Source organism: Leptonotus elevatus, chromosome 1, assembly GCF_054856555.1.
Source record: "Leptonotus elevatus isolate MCC_2025b chromosome 1, RoL_Lele_1.0, whole genome shotgun sequence".
Classification (NCBI taxonomy): Eukaryota; Metazoa; Chordata; class Actinopteri; order Syngnathiformes; family Syngnathidae; genus Leptonotus; species Leptonotus elevatus.
Window position 1 is genome coordinate 2456240 of NC_141239.1, and position 21982 is coordinate 2478221.

Genomic DNA, 21982 nt, shown 5'->3' on the forward strand with positions numbered 1-21982 from the left:
TTTTCAAAATAAAGCGTAAACGAAAGAAGAAGAAAAAGTCATAATGAGCAAATCATGGAGTAGTGGAGGAAAGAAAGTCAAGTTGACAAAGAAAGCTGCCATGCTGCATTTGTCGCCGCTTCGTTGCGTGATCAACTCATACGCAATGTTCATGTGCAGGCCGTCACGGCACGTCAAGCTCTTGTTTTGAAGTGCTTCTGGTCAGTTCAGTCACCTTCCCGGAAGTCGGACGTGAAGCAAAATCTGCTCGGCCATCGACCTCAACGTTCATCTGCTGCGATGGACTCCTCTACTGTTATGGAAAGTTCCCATTCGGAACCAAAACTCATTTTGGTTTTCAGCGGCAAACGGAAGTCGGGAAAAGATTACGTCACCGATGTCCTCCTCGATCGGTAAAGTTTACTGTGGCGGCGCTCCAGGTGGCGGAGTGGCACCGTCACCTGACTGTGATGCAGGTTGGCGTGGGTTCGCTTCCCCGCCTGGGCGAACATGTTTGTATGTTTGTTTGTATGTGTGTTTAAGTGATAAAAAAAGGTTCACCGATGCCATTTCTTAATATTAAGAACACAGAGTGCGTTCTTGTGACGCATCGAGTCGGGTCTAGGTAAACCCGGTCTCAAGAACGTACTTCTACGCACGCATATCTCGCTGGCGTATTTCCATAATTCATTGCAGTTTTATCATGTGACTAGCTTTCAATGAATTTATATTACTATTTTGGTTAAAACCCTTACGTCTTTGTGATTTTGTGAGACGTCATCAGTGGCGGCCCAAGTACTGTTCCAATCGAAAGGATGCCTAAACCAAGACCACACGGAGTTCCCGGATGTCGTTCTTTTGAGGTAGCTTAAACCAAGGATGCATCAGTTGTTGCTTGGTGAAGGCTTGGCTGGGAAAATATCCCCAGATGCATTTCGTACTCAAGGAACGAATGGCAGCGGAGGAGCATCACCTTTTGGTATATTTCCAGACCCTCCCCTCCCCCCCAATATAATCCCATGTATAATTTCAAATGATACTTCTTAATATATTATATTATATAACATCGAGTCACGTGGCACACAGTTACGGCAATGCGTCAGAACCAGGAAGCTCGCAGTAAGAATAGCATCCGGGTATTCCGTCCGTTCTTTGCGCGACCCTTAGGGCTTTTTGTGTACTTCTTCTTTTTTTTAATGAAGCAGTAAGACATACAAACTTGCAATCAGCAATCAATTTTTTCCATACAAATCAACAATAACTGTCAAGGGAACGGTAGGTCACAGAAAAACGACGACGTACTTGCAATTGGAACAGTACTTGGGTCCTGACTGATGACGCTTCAAGACATCGCAAGGACGTAAGTACGGACAAGAATGCATATTGAGAAACGGCCCGTTCCTTCTATCGATTACCCATCGAGACGCTCATCGATCATGTGTTGTTGTGCCGCAGTTTAGGAGAAGACGTCTGCGGCGTCGTTCGTCTTTCTGCGCCCCTCAAACAAGCCTACGCTCAGGTCAGTGACGTCACTCTACGCTAAGCATAGGCTATAAGTGAATCATATTAAGTAATAAATATTAGTTAACTATTGAAGTCATGCGATTAATTACAATAAAAAAATTTAATCGTCTGACGCCCCAAATTTTTTGTATTTTCTTTTTTGTGTGATTACTTAATTATTTAAACTCAAGATTAATCACAAATTTTATATCTGTTCTATATGTACAATACATTTTCTAGGTTTTCATACTCTTGTTAACAAAAGTGGGAAAAAATGTGAAACTAATAGAAATAGTTCAAATGAATTTTTGACGTCTATAGCCGTCAATGGCAGTGAATGAGTTAAGAAGCACGCTCGCGCCCGAGCTTCAGCGTTCCCCTCCGACATGGTGGGACCGCTCAGCCTCCGCCTCCCCAAGCCCATCGCGCGCTTGTGTTGTCGTCAATTGCGCTGTGCAGGAACACGGCCTGGACGCGGAGCAGCTGGCGGGTTCCGGCGCTTACAAGGAGATCTACCGGGCCGACATGATCAGCTGGGGCCAAGCTCGGAGACGGCGAGATCCCGGATTCTTCTGCCGCCTGGCCACCAGAGGGACGCGCCAACCCGTTTGGGTACGTTCACTTATCTGCTCCGGTGTAGCCATAGCAACCGTCTCTGTGCTCTGTGACGGCTCAGGTGGTGAGCGACGCGCGGCGGATGTCGGACCTTCGCTGGTTTTGGGCCGAATTTCCTCGGCAGACTCGCTGCATCCGCGTGGAAAGTGGAGAAGAAACACGCAAGCAGAGGGGCTGGATCTTCACCCCGGGTACGAGCGGCCACTTGCCCGTTTCGTGCCCTGGCTGCCCGCTGACCTTTGACCTCCATTTTTGTGTGCGCGCATCAGGCGTGGACGACGCAGAGTCTGAGTGCGGCTTGGACACCGGGGTGGACTTCCATTGGACCATCACGAACGAAGCCGACGCCCCCTCGTTAGATGAGCAGTTGCGGCCAATCGTAGCGCTGGCGGCCGAAGCTGCCCGTCGCTGATCGTGCGAGGCCAGCCAAGCCGCATTCAAGGAAGCCTGGGCGGCGAAGGGGGCCGCATTGTTACCCGCCAATTGGAACGCTTCCAAATGTTTGCACTTTGTTCATCCGAGATCCACCTCTGTCTATTTTCCAAAAATATATATATATATATATATTTTTTGAGTCGTAGTGGTGAATTTGGGAGAGTAAAAATAATAATATATAAATATTTTCCAGGGTTCCTACCTTTAAGGAAAATTACATTTAAGACTTAATTCCATTTGAAAATGAAAGCTACTCAACAGCATATCATTTTTTTTAATTACTAATAAATTTTATAAATGGTTGTACATGTTCTGCTCATTTTTTAGACATTTTATTTTGCATGTTTGTTTAAAGTTTGAATTTGGGGCAAAAGGCGTGTTTGTGGCGCCATCTTCAGGTTAAACTTTGGGATCGACACCATTTGGCTGTTTGTCCCGCCCCTCCCTTGAAACTGATGTCCCACCGGCTCAATCTCGTACACGCCTCGTTAGCAAGTTGGAATTGGAGCGTTTCCAAACATCTTGATATCAATTTCCAGGGTTACGGTTAATTAGCATATGATTTGGTTGGTTTATTGAACATAGCTTGTTGTACCGAAATGATTTACTGCTGCTGTCAATCACAGCCAGACCCCGCCCAACCCTCTCCCCCATCCTCCAGGCAGAGCACCGTTTTCAAATATTAGTGAGGGGCGGAGCAAGAGTCTGCTTGGGCTGGGGGGGGGGGGGGGGGGGCACTTGCCGTCTTAATAAACGCATCATTCATATACATTTTGATATCGTTCTCCATCAATCCCAGAATTATGTCATTTCTTCGCTCAATAAAATGAAAAAAAAAATCTCATTATTTGCAGTCACAATACAACCTTCATCCACAACAGCCTTGCGTGTTACATCAAATGTCCAAACAGAATTAGAGCCAGGCAAAGTTTACATTGCGGAACAGCATGTTATCAATGCAGATGTCTAAACAAGAGTTTCCCTTGGCAGCGTCAGCAAGTAATCATATGCTGTGTTTCCATTATTCACATAACGCTACTCCAGTTTTGAGTTAATTAGTAACATGTTACAATGATTTGATTTGGGTCAAATAAAACATAATCCACAATTTAATGATGTGCCGTGAATACCGACTTACTGATTTTAGTCCATTTTATCTCTCAAACGCCGCCAATTCTTCCACTCTCTTGACGAGTTTCCCTTTGTTTTGATGAAAACTCCAGTGTTTTGTCCACGTGTTCTCAAAGGACTATATGCCACGGAGAAGGGACTTCCGACTTCCAGTTTTTCCCCCATCAACTTTGTTTCCGTTTCCGGTTATGACGTAATTGGCCGCGTCCCAATACTCGCACGAATAGTTTTATGTAGCTTTTTCTACCGCAATGACATTTGTGCCGACGGGCGGGTGAAGTTATTGTAGGCGCGTTTGTTGCCCGGCGCGATGATGTGCGTGCAGTGATTGTCCACATTAGTTGTCATTTAATATGATTTATTGCATGAGGCTTTTTCAAGAGAGAAAACGAGCGTTTAAAATGTTTAATTTAATTTTTGGGAAGATGACGCGGATGAATGTGCTTTTATTATTTGACTTACGTCTGCTATATGTAACATAGCTAGTAAAGTACTGGCATTAGCTAGTAGAAAACGTTTGATTCCGTATATATGATTGATATATGCAATATTTGTACTTTTGGCCAGTTTTGTCATCTTTGGATTTCACAATTTCCTGCAGCAAAGTTTGAATGCAACATTTATCTTCCAATAAAGTTTAATGATGACACGCCATTGAAGTTCGACTTGAGCACACTTCTGTTAGTGCTCAAAAGTACAAATGTAATTGCAAAATATTTTTTAAAAAACACACACAAAGACCACAGAGCACACAATTCACACTGAACTAAAAGCCAAGGAAAAAAAGTGGGTCTTAAGCCGAAACTTAAAACACTCCACTGTGGGAGCAGTTCGAACGTGGCCGTTGAAACAGGTAGACTTCAAGAAAACATCAGATTTTAATATCACATACTAATCATTATGTCATTGAGAATAAGTTTTTTTGCTGTTCAATTTTGGGTTCTGGGGGGCTCCATGCAAGATATCACCTCGTGGGGTCTCAATGAATATGAAAAAGATCGAGGTCAGCGAAGGACTACACAAGAGGAGCTGGTTAATGATCTCCCTCAACAAAATGCAAATTATTTTTTTTCCCATGTCATTCTTTCCATTTTTTTCTGATATTCTGTCTATCACTGCTAAAATAAAGATGCCATAAAATGTTGAGACTGAAAGTCTCAACATTTTCTAAATAAGCGAGATCACTTATTTCCTCTGTCTCTATTTTATTCAAAATCATTTACACTTTTACAGCACACCAGACTCACTCCCTTCATTTTTAAGCCCAAAAGATCGCTATTCTCACCAGCACACTTGTGTCTGTCAGCAAGCTTTTTACTAGAGAATTTTTTAGCACAAACAGTGCAACTGAATGGTTTCTTCCCAGCATGTGTTCTTGTGTGTCTTGTTAAATCTGCCTTATTAGAGAACATTTTCCCACAGTCTGGGCAGGAATACGGTTTCTCTCCCGTGTGTGTTCTTGTGTGTCTTGTTAAATCTGACTTATTCGAGAAGCTTTTGCCACAGTTTGAGCAGGAAAAAGGTTTCTCTACAATGTGTGTTCTTTTGTGTTTTGTTAAATCTGACTTATTCGAGAAGCTTTTGCCACAGTCTGGGCAGGAATACGGTTTTTCTCCAGTGTGTGTTCTTGCATGCACTGTTAAATGTGACTTCCGAGAGAAGCTTTTCCGACAATCAGAGCAAGAAAAAGGTTTCTCTCCAGTATGAGTTATTGTGTGCCTTGTTAAAGTTGATTTTTCAGAGAAGCTTTTGCCACAGTCTGAGCAGGCAAAACGTTTTTCTCCAGAGTGGGTCCTCATGTGGATTGTTGCGCGTGACTTCTGAGAGAAGCGTTTTCCACAGTCTGGGCAGGAATACGGTTTCTCTCCAGTGTGTGTTCTCATGTGGATTTTTAAATCTGACTTCCACGAGAAGCTTTTTCCACAATCTGAGCAAGAAAAACGTTTCTCGCCACGGTGTATTCTTGTATGTGTTGCTAATCGTGATTTCTGAGAGTAGCTTTTGCCGCAGTCTGTACAGGGAAAAGGTTTCTCTCCAGTGTGTATTATTTTATGTGTTCCTAAACCTGACTTGTTCAAGAAGGTTTTACCACAATCTGAGCATGAAAAAGGTTTCTTTCCAGTGTGTGTTCTTTTGTGTATTGCGAAATATGACTTGTTCAAGAAGCTTTTGCCACAATCTAAGCAGGAATACGGTTTCTCTCCAGTATGTGTTCTCATGTGGATTGTTAAATCTAACTTCCGAGAAAAGCTTTTTCCACAATCTGAGCAAGAAAAAGGTTTCTCCCCAGTGTGTGTTCTTGTATGTGTTGTTAAATTTGACTTCTGAGAGAAGCTTTTCCCACAGTCTGAGCAAGAAAAAGGTTTCTCGCCAGTGTGCGTTCTTGTATGTTTTTTTAAACGTGAATTCTGAGAAAAGCTTTTGCCACATTCTGAGCAGGCAAAAGGTTTCTCTCCAGTGTGTGTTATTTTGTGCATTGCTAAATGTGACTTTTGAAAAAAGCTTTTGCCACAATCTGAGCAGGAAAACGGCTTTTCTCCAGTGTGTGTTCTTTTGTGGCTTGTTAAATCTGACTTCTGAGAGAAGCTTTTCCCACAGTCTGAGCAGGAAAAAGGTTTCTCTCCAGTGTGTGTTCTTTCATGTGATGTTAAAGAGAACTTGTGAGAGAAGCTTTTGCCACAGTTTGTACAGGAAAAAGGTTTCTCCCCAGTGTGTTTTCTAAAGTGAACTTTCAAATTCCCTTTTGAACTGAATGTTTTCCCACACTGAGAACATTCCCAGCATTTGTTGTCGGTGTGACACGAGCTATCACCCTCAGCGTGTTCATCATTACCATCTAGATTATCATCATCACGAGAAGAACGGGACCTTATGTCATCACTTCGTGCTGGTGATGGTTCCCATTGGTCTGCATCACTTTCTGTCATGTTTTGAGGAGTTGAGCTGCTGCTTGGAGGCTCCGCCCCTCTGTCCTCCTCGCTCTCACCCTTGACTTCATCTTTACTTTTTAAAGGGGCCAAGATCAGTGGTGACTTGGTGACGACATCCTCAAACTCCTCCTCTTTGATGAAAAAGGGCTTTTCCTCCTCTTTGATGTAAGGATGTTCTTCCTCCTGTTTCACATGAGGAGACTTCACCACCTGTTCCTCAGGACGAAGATATTTCTCACAGACGTCTGCAGGACACAAGAAGACAAACACACATTTGGTTTGGTCAACATACATCTCCTGACTTGATGTTGTGTATTATTGTTTCTACAGCTGCACCTTGACTTGGCCCATCAAAAAAAAAAAAAAGAACAGGTTTGCCGACAACACCACACATGGAGCACTCTGATCTATGGACTAAAGGTTTTTCACCAGTGTGTGTTCTTTTGTTCATTGCTAATGTTAACTTTTGAGAACATTTTTTTGCCACAATCTGAGCAGGAAAAGGTTTTTTTCCCAATGTGTTGTATGCGCTTTCAAACTCCATTTTGAGCCCAATGTTTTCCCACACTGAGAACATTCCAAACAGTTGTTGTCAGAGTAACATGGTGGCCTCCGCATTGCATTTCTGCTTTTTGCAGATGATGTGGTGCTGTTGGCTTCATCAAACTGTGATCTCCAACTCTCACTGGAGCGGTTCGCAGCCGAGTGTGAAGCAGTTGGGATGAAGCTCAGCTCTGTTAAAACGGAATTAACTACTTCTAAAAGTGTACTCGGAACGGGGAAAACAAAAAACAAAAAAACACCTAACGTATATTTACCATGAAAAATATAAGGCACCAATGTGGCTTTGAAATCAGTAAGGAGGATACATCCAACTATACTCAAAAACAGGACGTGTTTTGTCTAATTCAAAAATGTAATCCTTACAAAATGTTACCTGAAATGATCCTTCAATATGACCAGAGAAATGCAAAGTGTCCAAGCACAAAATGTGGATGGCATGAGATCATCAGTGTCCAGCGCCAAAGTTCTCTTCAATCTTCCTTGAAGATCTTCGCCTCCTCCGGTGTGTTGAACGTAGTTGTCACGTTGCCATCGGTAACCCCGAAGACGAGCAGGGTAGATAAAAAAACATCCCATGACCCGCAGCCTTCAATTTCTTCCTTGTGTCCTCGAAAAGTTGACGACGTCTCACGATCTCAACAGGGAAATCCGGGAAAATGTGAATTTGGTGTCCCTTGTACATTAACCCATTAAGGCCTAAAGCGCCTGGCAAAACATGCCTCTAAAACCTAAGGTTGACTTTTGAGTCACTCCCGAAAACCTGAAGTTTAGAAACATAATTCCCCAAAAATTTCAGAGCTTACACCTGTGGCGTTCACACAAATTATAAAATTATTAAAAATGTTTAAAAAAATCAACAAACAAATGTCACATCTCCGGGTATATAACTCCAAATATATTTACCTTCCACACTGGAGCGCAGTTGTAATAACATCGGTAGATCAAGTGGTAATTATTTGTCGTCCATTCAGTTACAAAGCCGTCAACATTTTCAACATCCTCATTTTATACAAACATATTTCTTAACAATAAGTCACCGTCAACTCGTGACACGGATTCGAATTCCTCCCACGCCGTCTTCAATCGCGTCACTTATTTCACAATTCCCGCAAATCTGCATCAACCATAAACGCTCAAATAAAATTCCAGGACATGCTAAGAGGCACACGTCACCCTCTCGTGTGTATTCCAATGCATTTAATCGGCTAATAGACCAAGAATTGGTCAAAACAAAATAAAAAGACATATCCGCTCTCCCGGCTTTAATGGGTTACAGGAAGGTGTTCCATTGCCAACCGCAAAATGAGGTCCTTGACACGGTATCTGTGCATCCTCGCTATCAAAAAAACAAGGCTTGTTAGCAGACTTAGCTTGCTGGCTACCTATCCTGTGAGTCCGATCCATTTCAACAGGCTTCGGAAAGTGCTTATGACCAAAAAGTGAGGGCATCAACTTTGGCACAAAGTCCACTGGATTCTGTTAGAGTAGACAATATTAAGTATTGTACTCTTTGCGTGTTCAATTAACTGAATGGTGAGATTCTGGTGAAGAAGTCCCTTTGCAAAGGTAAATAATTATCAGAAGCTTCTGAGGACAAAAAGCTGATGACACTGAAGCCGTGTTCTATCAGGTTGTCTGTCTCGTCCCCCGTGGGGCATCAATACTTATTCAGAAAAGTGGGAGACTAGACGTCTCCTCCCATCAGCCCACAACACACCCGGCCACAACTCAGTATAAACAAGAGAATCCCCCTTCTCCTCCCATCAGCAAGTTCAGCAAGTTCCCATAGCTATAAATCAGATTAGAGAAAAACAATCATACATCAGCCTGTCTCTTTCGGAAGAGACAGGCACCAGACACACACTCCCTTATTTTCTCAGGAGTGTGAGACACATAAGAATGCTATTCATTGAGCCATACTGAGTTAACTAAATCCAAAACGGCTAAAATATAAATTGAAACTGAAAAACAATGTTAATAACTTAACAATTCCCAGATTCGGTATTTTCTGGCAGATTCACAAATTGAATGTTCCGTCGTCTGAAACGGGCCTCCAAGTCGGTGACTTTTTCCTGCAAGGCCTTGTTAGCTTCTTCCAGCCGCGCAGTCCGTTGCACCAGTTTAGCCAAGCTGCAGTCATGATCACCGGTTGCTTCTTCCACCGCTGACAAACGCCCTTCGTGTTTTCCTCCAGAGCCGACAGCAAAGCATTAAATCTCTCGTCCATTTTTCCGGCTTATTTTCCCAATAGCAGCGAGCACGGCCGCGGTATCGGCTGAGGGCCCGACAGTTAGCCCGGTTAGCATAGCGCGCCCTTCATCGGCATCTTCCGTGGTTTTTTTTTAGTTGGACACGGTTTCTTCGGGGCCATTTCCAGTCATGGTCAGCAGCCAAACTCCTAATCAATGTTAAGCATTAAATGCCTTCACATTTAATGTGTTTTAAGCATATAAAACTCAGATTGCCGGAGGAGCACACGTCTATTCACACATGCGCGTCGTGTCGCCCCCCACGCACTCACCCTTGTCTTCACCTTCACTCTTTAAAGGGGCAAAGGTCAGTGGGGACTTGGTGACATCATCTTCAACCTCCTCCTTTTTGACACAAAGGGGCTTTTCCTCCTCTTTGATGTAAGGATGTTCTTCCTCCTCCTTTTCAACATGAGGAAACTTCAGCTCCTGTTCGTCAGGACGAAGATATTTCTCATCGACGTCTGCAGGACACAAGAAGACAAACACACATTTGGTTTGGTCAAGTCAAAATTCAAGCGTGCGTTGATGTGTATTATTGTTTCTGCAGCGGCACCTTGACTTGGGCCTATCGCACACGGTGCGTCAAAAACCAAACTCGGATCGGGCCATTGGGTAAAAGAAAAAAAAAGGATGGTTGTCAAATCAACCCCGCACGTGGAGTGATTAGATCTATGGACACCCTCCGAGCTGAATCGGCTTTTAATCTCATCTCTCCAAGACCAGTGAGTCAATTTGCTTCCGCAATGTCAAGCCTGCGCTACGGACGCCTTCATTTTCATGCAAATGAGGGATGCCACTGCGATTGGTCGCCAGTTGGGTATATTGCATCTCCTAAAGGCGCACAATCCCGTTCACACTTCTTTTGTATGGAGGACCAAAACTGCCAAAATTAAAATAATTAAATAAATGAATACACAAATAAATAAATGCATAAAAGCAAAAATAAGAACAGATAAAAAATATATATTTCAACAATTAATTACAAAAAATAAATATAAATGGAAATAAAAACATATATATATATCCATTACATAATTTAAAATCATCATCCAAAAAGACATACACAAGTATTTAAACTGTCCAAATTAATACTGTCCCACGTGGCCAGGGTGAAGGTTGGGCATTCCATCCATACCTCCGCCCTAGTGGTTGTGAGTGGTATGCTGCTCTCGGTGCAGATGGCTCCCCGAGTGATGTCTCCTCTCCTGATTTGAAGCCAGCCGTTTATGCATTCATATATTATATTGTGTGTGTTATAAATAAAGTTTTGATTGATTGATATATAATATTCTATATATAACAAATGTAATTTTCGGGCACGATATGTGTGGTGCATTTACATGGCTTTGGGGCTACAAGATCCAGCTTCTACTTAGCATATAGAGTCAAGTTCAACGTATTCAGATTTTTATTTGTTCACAAAACTCACCGTTAAGTTATTTACCTTTGAACATACGTTAGCAATTGAAAACATGTTGATGTATGAAAAACGTAGTATGCACTTAAGTTACAATAACATAATGGCTAAAATTATTTTACTGTGTACAGTAATAAGGACTGCATTTTGATATTTTTAACGCTATATAGTAGTCCCAGTGCTAAGCAAGGGAGAGTAAGAAGTGTACAAACCTGCTGTGTGTAGCACAACTCGAGGCTCCTCGCAAACATCGTCCAGCATTTCAAGATGTTGCTCGTTCTCTTCTTTTACTCCAAATAATTCCTCCTCGTACTTTGGTGCCGTTCTTGCAAACATTTTAGCACAATAATGCCAACAAAGTCACACTTGATCTCTTCTTGGCCGCGTGTTACGTGCTTCTCTTTGCTAGCGGCTAGGTTAGCTAAGCTAAGCTAAGCTAACTAGGCCGAGAAACAACAACGCGCACCGAGACGAGTTTATCCACACGCTGATATTTAATCAATTCTGTTGCAGTCCTTCAAAGTAGTGATAGACGTCCTTAGTGGAGGCTGCATTTAGTTCAGCACCAAATCGGGAAGAATGATTTAGCGGAGGATGTCTGGTTATGTGAAAAAGCGAAAGTAGACGAGCGTCGGAAGTCAGGCAGGACACGCCCCCGCTGCGATATGATTGGCTGCTGGAAATTGTGGCTTCAGAGCAAGCACTGTCATCAAATCAATCGACAGATGTCGCCATTTTTGCTGCAGTTGAAGTAAAACTGTTAGGGCGTCTCGTCATTCTCATTTTCAGTGTTTTATTCCCGATATGTAAAGTTTAAATGCCCGTTTAAATTGGACTTATTGAAAAGAGCTCCAGTTTATTCTGGTAAATGTGCAGTTTAAAACATTTGCCATTAAGATGAACAAGCATTTTGAGGTCAAATAAAGTTTATTATCAGGGATGAGATTTAACCACCAAATGTTATGAGTTTAATCTATTGCTATATGTAATAGCTAATAATGTACTGGCATTCGCTAGTAGTAAACGTTCGATGCAGTATCTGATATTAGTTATTTTATTGATATATGCAATATTTGTACTCTAAGTAACACACATTATTTTGGCCAGTTTTGTCGTCTGTGGCCCTCACACTTTCCTGCAGCAAAGTTTGAATGCAACACTTACCTTCCAATAAAGGTTAGTGATGACACGCCATTGAGCAAGGTCATCATATGTTCCGCTCCGTTAATGCTCAGACGTACAAATGTATTTGCATTTGCATTGTACTGTTTGTTTACTTATTGTGATCATTTTTAAAACTAATCCAATCCACTTTATTTCTATAGCATATTTTATAAACAAGCGTTTACAAAGTGCTGCACATTGAGATCCACATACTATCATACACATAAAATCTAGTACTATAAAAATTAAAAAAAACAACGTCGTCAATAAAATAGTAAAATACAATAGGTAAAATAAAGAATTAAATACATTCAAATAATTAAAAATAATAATAAAATAACAAAAACCCAAAAAGACGCAGAGGACCACACAATTCACGCTGAACTAAAAGCCAAGGAATAAAAGCGGGATCAGTTCGAACATGGCCATACTGTACATGCAGTTGAAACAGGTAGCCTTCAAGAAAACATCTGATTTTAATATGACATACTAATCATTATGTCCTTGAGAAGATCCTTTTTTGAGGGAGGGAAGGTGGGGTAGTACACGATGGACAATTCTGAGCTTATGTCACAAGTCAAAAGGACTCAGTAACAACAAGCTCTCCGCTCATGGACGTTGGACAAAATGTGACGAAATGTCACTTGACTACTATAACAATCTGCCTGCAGAGGCAAAAGTGCCATAAGAACAGTAATTGGATGTAAAGGGGTAGATGCCGCGGACTTCCGGGTTTCACACATCAGCGCCATTTCCGGTTACAACACTCACACCCTCACCCCTGCAGGGCGTCTCAGCTCTCAACTCTAAAAACGGATTAGTCAAATTCCCCCTCCACCCCCCAAAAAAAGGTTACATTTAACAAATTTAGCATGACAGATCGTTTGGTTAAGACAACCACTCTAGAATGGCAGGTGTTATATATATATATATATATATATATATATATATATATTGGTGATTGGACCAACCGATACGAATTGGTCATTCTGACCAAGATATCGGTTCATTTGTGTTAGACGCTGACATTTTTTTCGGGAATCCCGCGGGTCACGGGAACCCTGAAAAAAACCTAAGTGGGGCAAAATTAATTCTCCGCATTTGACCCATCCCCTGAGGGAGCGGTGAGAAGCAGCAAGGGCCGCGGCAAACAGGAACCGGAGACAGCGCTGATGTGTGAAACCCGGAAGTCGGAAGTCCCGCCTCCTCCGTGGCGAAAAAAACATTGATCTAACATTAGATGAATGTCCTTACAAGCAGCCAAGAGGCACTTGTACATTATTACATGAAAAATGAAAGAATCAAAACCAGGTATGGATACAATTTAGTTCTTATGTCATCGGAATATTGTACATCATGCTAATAATGTAAAAACTCTTACATAGAAAATTTAAATATGTCCAAAGTAGCATATGGCACGTTAGCTAGTACGCAGCTGTGGTGGTTTGATTTCGGGTTGAGTTAGCCTGGCCAGCCAGTCTACGCTCTTTTAATATTGTATACAAAGAGTAGGACATTTGCGTCAAATCATTTCAGTGACGACACTGTTCAACAGCAAATTTGAATCTCAGATGGCTTTGTGTGTCCCTGAAGGTATTTTCCACGCTGATTTGGGAAAATGGCAAGGCCAAGCAAGGTGGCTTTTTTCTACATTTAATTTAATTTAATTTAATTTAATTTAATTTAATTTAATTTAATTTAATTTAATTTAATTTAATTTAATTTAATTTAAATTTATTTCATACACAAGGCAACTCAATGTGCAAATACAAGCAAATACACAACACCTACAAACGTCAACAAACACAACCGTTAACGACATTCGGAAGCAAAGCAGAGAAAACAAAAAGTAGCTTACAATATTACTAAAATAACACACATTGACAACTTTTAAACACATTAACAGAAAACTTTAAAAGCATTTGATATTTATATTTTGGGTAGTTTTGAAAGCATTACATTTACATTTTTAAGTAAAAAGCTGGAGTTGATTCTTCTTAAGTCTTCTGAAACCCTAATATCTATACTTTTACTTGAATAATGAACGTGAACACTTTTGAAAGGGCCAGGTAGCTTTGAATAGTGTTTTGTCTTTAAAAAAATAAAATCTCCACTAAAACAAACAATCTGCATTGTATGTTTTATTTTTTAGATGATTTTAACTCGTTCACTGCCGTTGAGACATCAAAAATTCATTTGAACTATTTCTATTAGTTTAACTTTTTTTTCTTCATTTTTGTTAACAAGAGTATGAAAACCTAGATTTTTTTTTTGTGGTACATTTAGAGCAGATATAAAATTTGTGATTAATCGTGAGTTAACTAGGGAAGTCATGCGGTTAATCACAAATACAAATTGTAATCGCCTGATGCCTGATGAATTTTTAATACTCTTTTCTTAAAAAAAACAACAACAAATAATTATTTAAACATTTTTTTAATAATCTTTAAAAAAAAAAGATTAAAAATTAGGGGCGTCAGGCGATTACAATTTTTTACCGTAATTAACCGCATGATTCATGATTAATCACAATTTTTATATCTGTTCTACTACAATAAAAAAAATCTAGGTTTTCATACTCTTGTTAACAAAAGTGCGGGGAAATGTTTAACTAAAAGAAATAGTTCAAATGAATTTTTTACGTCTATAGCCGTCAATGGCAGTGAATGAGTTAAACATTCAAGTGGGCAAACTGTCCAATAAAAGTGAGAATTTGAGAGGAGGTGAAAAAACTTTTTCACAACACTGTACACGGCAAGAGATATCAGAGGTCATTGTCGTAGCCGCTGACACTTGGAACTGGAGCAATGTTCAAGATAAACGCAATATTAACCTGAATGCCGTCTTTAGACGAGTGGAGGCACATACAACATATTGTTAAGAACATTTTGGGTTGACTTCCCCTTTAAGTTTTGGGTTCTGGGGGGCTCCATGCAAGATATCAGCTCATGGGATCTCAATGCATGAGAAAGGTTCGAGATCAGCAAAGGACTACACGGGAGGAGCATGTAACAATGCATCGAAAATCGATTTAATATTGATGTAAACGCTTAAAATATGCATCTGGTTAATGATCTCCCGCAAGAAAATGCAAATTAATTTAGATTTTTTTATTTCACGTCAGTCTTTCCATTTTTCTGATATTCTGTCTATCACTGTTAAAACAAAGCTGCCATAAAAATCAGAGACTCTTCATTACTTTCTTAGTATGAAAACTTTCAAAATCAGCAATACTTATTTATCAAATACTTATTTCCTCCCTCTCTATTTTATTCAAAATCATTCACACTTTTACAGCACACCAGACTCACTCCCTTCCTTTTTTAAGCTTCAAAGATCGCTGCTATGCTCACCAGCACACTCGTGTGTCTCAACAAGCTTTTTACTAGAGAATCTTTTAGCACAAACACTGCAACTAAATGGTTTCTTCCCAGCATGTGTTCTTGTGTGTCTTGTTAAATCTGACTTATTAGAGAAGCTTTTGCCACAGTCTGAGCAGGTAAATGGTTTTTCTCCAGTGTGTGTTCTTGTGTGTCTTGTTAAAGCTGACTTATTTGAGAAACTTTTGCCACAGTCTGAGCAGGAAAAAGGTTTCTCTCCAGTGTGTTTTCTTTTGTGGACTGCTAAAGTTATCTTTTGATTGAAGCTTTTTCCACAGACTGAGCAAGAAAAAGGGGTTTCTCCAGTGTGTGTTCTTATATGTGTTGTCAAGCTTGATTTTTCAGAGAAACTTTTGCCACAGTCTGAGCAGGCAAAAAGTTTTTCTCCTGTGTGTGTTCTTGTGTGTCTTGTTAAATGTGATTTTTCAGAGAAGCTTTTGCCACAGTCTGAGCAGGCAAAAAGTTTTTCTCCAGTGTGTGTTCTTATATGTGTTGTTAGGCTTGATTTTTCAGAGAAGCTCTTGCCACAGTCTGAGCAGGCAAATTTTTCTCCTGTGTGTGTTCTTGTGTGTCTTGTTAAATGAGATTTTTCAGAGAAGCTTTTGCCACAGTATGAGCAGGAAAAGGGTTTCTCTCCAGTGTGTGTTCTTGTGTGTTTTGTTAAATGTGATTTTTCAGAGAAGCTTTTTCCACAGTCTGAGCAGGAAAAAGGTTTTTCTCCAGTGTGTGTTCTTGTGTGTTTTGTTAAACATGACTTCTGAGAGAAGCCTTTGCCACAGTCTGTACAGGCAAAAGGTTTTTCCCCAGTGTGTTTTCTCAAGTGAACCTTCAAATTTTGCTTCGAACACAATGTTTTCCCACACTGAGAACATTTCCAGCATTTGTTGTCAGTGTGACACGACTTATCACCTTCAGCGTGTTCATCATCACCACCACCATCATCATCATCATCATCATCAGAATGGGACCATATGTCATCAATCTGTGCTTGTGGTGGTCCCCAGTGGTCTGCATCACTTTCTGTCATCATGTTTTGAGGAGTTGAGCTGCTGTTTGGAAGCTCAGCCGCCTCTCTTTCGTCCTCACTCTCACCCTGAGCTTCATCTTCACTCTTTAAAGGGGCGAAGATCAGTGGTGACTTGGTGATATCATCCTCAACCTCTTTTTTTACACGAAGGGGCTTTTTCTCTTCTTTAAAATAAGGATGTTCTTCCTCCTCCTCCTTTTTCACATGAGGAGACTTCACCTCCTGTTGCTCAGGACGAAGATATTTCTCACCAACGTCTGCAGGAAACAAGAAGACAAACACACATTTGGTTTGGTCAACTTAAATCTCAAGCGTGAGTCAGCCTATAAACAGACTAAAGCCGCGTTTCCACCACAGGAACTTCGGGGTAAATTTACGGGGCCAGCCCCGTATGTGCGCGTCTCCACTGCAGGAGCCTTCCCAAACGGGCCGCATTTACAGGAATTTACGGGGACGAGCGGAGGTCCTACTCGAGGGTAGGTACTCCGCCGGCCCGATAAACTCCCTATTGAGCTTTCGTGCTGATTGGCTACAAAATATTTAGAATAAAAAAAAAGATCTTACCTTTATGCGCAACGGTGATGCATTCTCGGCTTAAGTCTCTTCCACCAAAACAATTCTCTTAATAATCCTTTGCCCATTTTCGTTCCACTCTACTGTTAGTCTTTTCAAATTCTTCATCGAGACGCCGTCTCCTCTCACTCAAACCGTCCATCCATGGCAAGTACATTAAAAAAAAAAAAGCTGCAATAAACAGCAACCGCCACAAGTTTTTCTCTTTCCTCGTTGTTCTGATTTTCGCGGCGCCGTGCTTGGCCGACGTCACAGAAACCGTCGCAAGGACATTACGCGTCGATCGAAACTCGTGACTTGCGAGTCGGCCTTTTCAAATGTTTTAATCCTAAACGCCGTCTCCTTTCGCTTAAACCATCCATCCACGCCAAGTACATGAAATAAAAAGCAGAGAAAAACAGCAACCACCTAAAGTTTCGTCATTTTTGTCCCGCAGTGCTTGGGTGACGCCACGGGAGAAACCGCCGCACTGCGTTTACGTGCCGATCGAAAATCGTGACGTCGCGAAATGGATTGTAATGGACGGCTGAGAGGACGCTTCCTGTGAAAGTCTCTACCGCCCTCCCCTTACCCGAACGTGCTGCGGTGGAAACGCGGCTTAAGCAGCTGCTTAGGGCCCCTGGCTACAAGGGGCCCCCCAATCTGGCAACCCCATTTTATATCTTGTTGGTGGTGTTGTTGAGAATCGATTGGAATCGGAACTAACATTCTGATTATCCTGGTGTGGTGATAATTGAGTCGTCGTTTGCGACTAATTAATCATTTGAACGCCACTTGAGGAAGTCATAATTCCCTCAGTCGCCTGTAGGGGCACCACGTCTACTTTTACTCTCACTTTGGAGAAAAACTGAAGAAATCCAAAATCCTCATTTACTTACTCATAATCTGAAGTCACAAAATTCAATGTTCATGGTACTTTGAATTAATAAACGCATTAAGAAAGACACACATTTGTTCGCAGAAAGTGGTCTCTGTTAAGGAGACATTTGTATTTGTTTAAAAACAAAATACACTAAAGTACTCACTGTGAAGAAGACACCAGTTTTAATATTTTGTTTCAGTGATGATAAAAAAAGAAACTATTTTCTCATTGAAAAAACATCAATTTATGTCTTGAGGAGTTTTCTCGTAGATTATCGCAGATTTATTACCTGACCAAGATACCGATAATCGCAGTATCGTCATATCGTGAGATCATCTTTATCGTGAGCCTTGTATCGCATATCGTATCATATCGTGAGGGGCCTAGAGGTTCCCACCCCTAGTCACCAGCCACATTGGTTGATGATTAAAAAAAAAAGGTTCATTTAGAACCCTAATTGTTTATTATAGTTTGCTTGACTTTAAAACAACTTATTTTGTGAGTTTCAACACAATTACAAGCTTAAAACAAATACAGTACACATTCTATCTTTTCATTTTTTCAAATGAGGTTTGGCAGCATATACTACAAGTACTAACAAACAGTTGGGATGAGAAGTTTAAATTACTTTCTGCAGTGCTACAACATCTGACTAATATATATGAAATGTGGCTGTATGGGTTACACAGTATACGGTGAATAAATGGCGCACATATGGGCCACATGACATTATTTTGCTTAGGGCCCCCAAATGGCCTAGCATGACTTGATGTTGTGTATTATTGTTTCTGAAGCGGCACCTTGATTTGGGCCCACCGCACACTCGGACTGGCCCATCAAAAAATATATATATATTTGGGCGACTCAACCCCACACATGGATCACTTTGATCTATGGAAAGGTTTTGCACCAGTGTGTGTTCTTTTGTTCATTGCTAAAGTTGACTTTTGAGAGAAACTTTTGCCCCAATCTGAGCAGGAAAAAGGTTTTGCCCCAGTGTGTGTTGTGTGCGCTTTCAAACTCCATTTTGAGCTCATGCCCTATCACCGATAGCATATTCATTATCATCATCATCATCTTGAGGAGAGTGGGACCTTATAAGAGATAGACCGATACAGGCCGATATTGGGCATTTTGGTCAATATCGGTATGAGCTCTTTTTTTTTTTTATCTGACGGCCGAAATAAGGTAAATGTAAAACCATTTTAATCTCAGGGAGCTATATATTTACATTTTCAGTTAACTTTATAAGAGATGCTACTGACCCTAGGAATCTTTTGAACCATTTGTTTTTGTTCGACATTGAAATGTGAAAGTTTAAGATTTCAGGAATTTTTAAATTTTGGCGTGAAAATATTTACTGTAGAGAACTAGAGAGCTGTGGAAATAACTTGCTTAAGTTTCCATTTAACTTTTTAAGACGATACAATGTATTTTAGAAAATTTTGACGCCAATATGCGCCATGAAAATGAATATCAGCTTCAAATATCGGTTATCACCCTACTAATAATCGGTATCGACCCTGAAAAAAACATATCGGCCTATCTTTAGACCTTATGTCATTACTTTGTGCTTGCGGTGGTCGCCAGTGGTTTGCATCACCTTCTGTCGTCATGTGTTGAGGAGTTGAGTTGCTGCTTGGAAGCTCCGCCCCTCTGTCCTCCTCACACTCACCCTTGACTTCATCTTCACTCTTTAAAGGGGCGAAGATCAGTGGTGACTTGGTGACATCATCCTCAACCTCCTCCTCTTTGACAAAAAGAGGCTTTTCTTCCTCTTTGATGTAAGGATGCTCCTCCTCCTTTTTAACATGAGGAGACTTCACTTCCTGTTCGTCAGGACGAAGATATTCCTCACCGACGTCTGCAAGACACAAGAGGACAAGCGTGAGTTGATGTGTATTATTGTTTCGACAGCAGCACCTTGACTTGGGCCTATCGCACACGGTACGATGCATCAGAAACCCAAATCGAACCGGACCATTGGGGGGGGGCACCGTCAGAGCTGAATTGACTTTTAAGGCGTGCCAATCTCATCTAAATATCAAAATTTAAAGAAACATGGTCTACATATATAGAATTTTTTAACCTAAACTTGGATTTTAATTCTGCCTGTTAGCGAGAGCCACAGCAGCGTTATAACTTGCATTGATGTTTCTGTATTAGGCAATTTGTAACTAATGGTTGTGTTTCTATAGTCAGGAACCCGGCTGCTGCCAGCGGGATCGAGCGGATTCACCTCCGATGGGCACCAGGGGTTGATATTCGGATTCACGGCATGCCAGTGGGTTAATTCTGTGGGTGCTGTCCCCCCTGGCGGGGAGTGGGCGGGTCTGCCCCTCTGTTGGCTGCTGGGTGGCGGCTGCGTCTTGGCCGTTCCCTGGGTGTCTTGGGGGGTGCTGCGTTGCGGGGCTTTCCCTGGTGTCGGGGGCGGCGCCGTTCCGGCGCGGTCCGTCGCTCTGGGCCCGGCGACGCGGTTCGGGGCCTGTGGGCCGCCGGGGTGCCCGGTGGTTCCCTCTCCCCTCCCCCTTCCTCCCCCTTGCTGCCTCTCCCTCCTCGCCTCTCCCCGCCCGTCCCCCGCCTCCCTGTCCCCTCTCCCTCGTCACCCTTCCTCCTCCTCTCCCCCTCTCCTTGCGTCCCTGCCGCTGCCCCCTGCCCTTCTTGTCGTCCCCTTCCCCCCTCCCTTCCCCCTCCCCGGTACGCCTTCCTTCCCCTCCCCTGGGCCGGGGGCTCCATCCATGGCCCGGATCTTGGTGCTACGGGGGCCGGCGGGGGTGGCTGGGGTTTGGTGTCGTGCCCGCCCCGCTCCGGTGGGCGTCCTGGCACCTCGGGCGGGACCCAGTATCCGGGGGGCGAGCCCTATCGCCCCGCCGGACGGGTCCCATATGCCCGCCGGGGTCCTGGTGGGGTGGGTGGGGGCTTGGTGGGCCGGTGCGCCTCCTGCCCCCGCCCGGTTGGGGAGGGCCCCGCTGGTCACTCCTCTTAACTCACTACACTAGGTTTGCACAATACACTTTTATAGACATATAGGGCACATAACACACTTTGGGGGGTGGGGTAGGGTGGAAACACCGTCTTCACCCTACAACTCCCCTCCAATTTTAATACACCACACAACTTGTGGGGGGGGGGGGGGCTTGTGGGGGTGCCATCGGTTGGGGGCCGCAGTATAGAGCAGTGCTGCGGTCCCCTGTCCGTGTCCCCGCCCCCCCCCCCCCCTATCTATTTTTTTTAATGCACCACATACACTCAGTAACATGCTTGGGTGGCGGGTGGATCGGAGCGTGGGAATATCATTTCCATCGGCTCCGGTTCACCTGCTCCTAATTTTAATGCACCACACACACACACACTTGTATATACACTGGGTGGGGTCACATTCACGGTTTAGGGGTAGAGTTCGCCAGTCCGCGAGCTGGCGGACTCAGTAACAGGGGTTAATTTTCACAAAGAACACTGGGGTGACGACCGGGGCCTTCCCCCGCTGGGCCTGGGGTTCGGGGGTGTCGGCCGCCCTCCGGTGCCCCCATCTCCCCCTTCTGCCCCCGGTGTTCCGTCCTTCCACACGGCGGGGGGTGGGGTGGGCGCGGCTGCCCTCTCCGCTCCGCTGTCCGGCCCCTCTTCGGCGCCGGTGCCTGGGTGCGGGTGGTCCCCGGGGGCTGGGGGTCGGGGGTTGGGGGGCTGCCGGTTGGTCGGGGGGGGCGGCTTTGTTGGGGGGGGGGGCGGTGGTGGTGGGGTGCTGGGGGTGGGGGGTGTCTGGGGGATTGGGGACGTGGGGACGTGGGGGCGGCTGGGGCTGGGTTGGGGTGGGTGGCGGGGGTGGATGGGGGGCGGGGGGGTCGTGTTGTTGTTGTTGTAAAACTCACTTCAAAGAGTTATTCACATTTGATCATATGTTATCAATTGAAAACGTATTGATGTGTGAAAACGTAGTATGCACTTAAGTTACAATAACATAATGGCTGGAATTATTTTACTGTGTACAGTAATGAGGACTGCATTTTGATATTTTTAACGCTATATAGTAGTCCCAGTGCTAAGCAAGGGAGAGTAAGAAGTGTACAAACCTGCTGTGTGTAGCACAAGTCGAGGCTCCTCGTAAACATCGTCCAGCATTTCAAGATGTTGCTCGTTCTCTTCTTCTACTCCA

At 43.0% G+C, this 21982-nt stretch overlaps 2 protein-coding genes and 1 pseudogene across 4 annotated transcripts; 1 reads left to right on the top strand and 2 right to left on the bottom strand.

Annotated features, from left to right (window-relative positions):
• The first annotated feature begins 224 nt into the window (after positions 1-224).
• Positions 225-2835, top strand: pmvk (phosphomevalonate kinase). Of its 2 annotated transcripts, none has more exons than XM_086071185.1 (5): positions 225-392; positions 1435-1498; positions 1942-2094; positions 2159-2288; positions 2367-2835. In XM_086071185.1, exons 1-5 carry the CDS (start codon positions 280-282, stop codon positions 2507-2509), a joined length of 603 nt encoding a protein of 200 aa, XP_085927311.1. In that variant the 5' UTR covers positions 225-279; the 3' UTR covers positions 2510-2835. The 2 variants fall into 2 exon arrangements, with proteins under 2 accessions (XP_085927311.1, XP_085927318.1); XM_086071192.1 differs by having other exon boundaries at positions 229-392; positions 1440-1498.
• Positions 2836-5602: 2767 nt separating this feature from the next.
• LOC147180316 (uncharacterized) lies at positions 5603-11464 on the bottom strand (annotated as a pseudogene). The gene is made up of 3 exons (XR_015094350.1): positions 11039-11464; positions 9679-9870; positions 5603-6838 (listed from the first exon to the last, which is right to left on the bottom strand). The product of XR_015094350.1 is annotated as an uncharacterized LOC147180316 (transcript).
• A 3127-nt stretch (positions 11465-14591) lies between these two features.
• Positions 14592-18718, bottom strand: LOC147180317 (uncharacterized). The gene is made up of 3 exons (XM_086071173.1): positions 16962-18718; positions 15916-16654; positions 14592-15666 (listed from the first exon to the last, which is right to left on the bottom strand). The coding sequence occupies exons 2-3, from the start codon at positions 16398-16400 to the stop codon at positions 15321-15323; spliced, it is 831 nt and encodes a 276-aa protein (XP_085927299.1). The 5' UTR covers positions 16401-16654; positions 16962-18718; the 3' UTR covers positions 14592-15320.
• Between the last annotated feature and the right edge of the window lie 3264 nt (positions 18719-21982).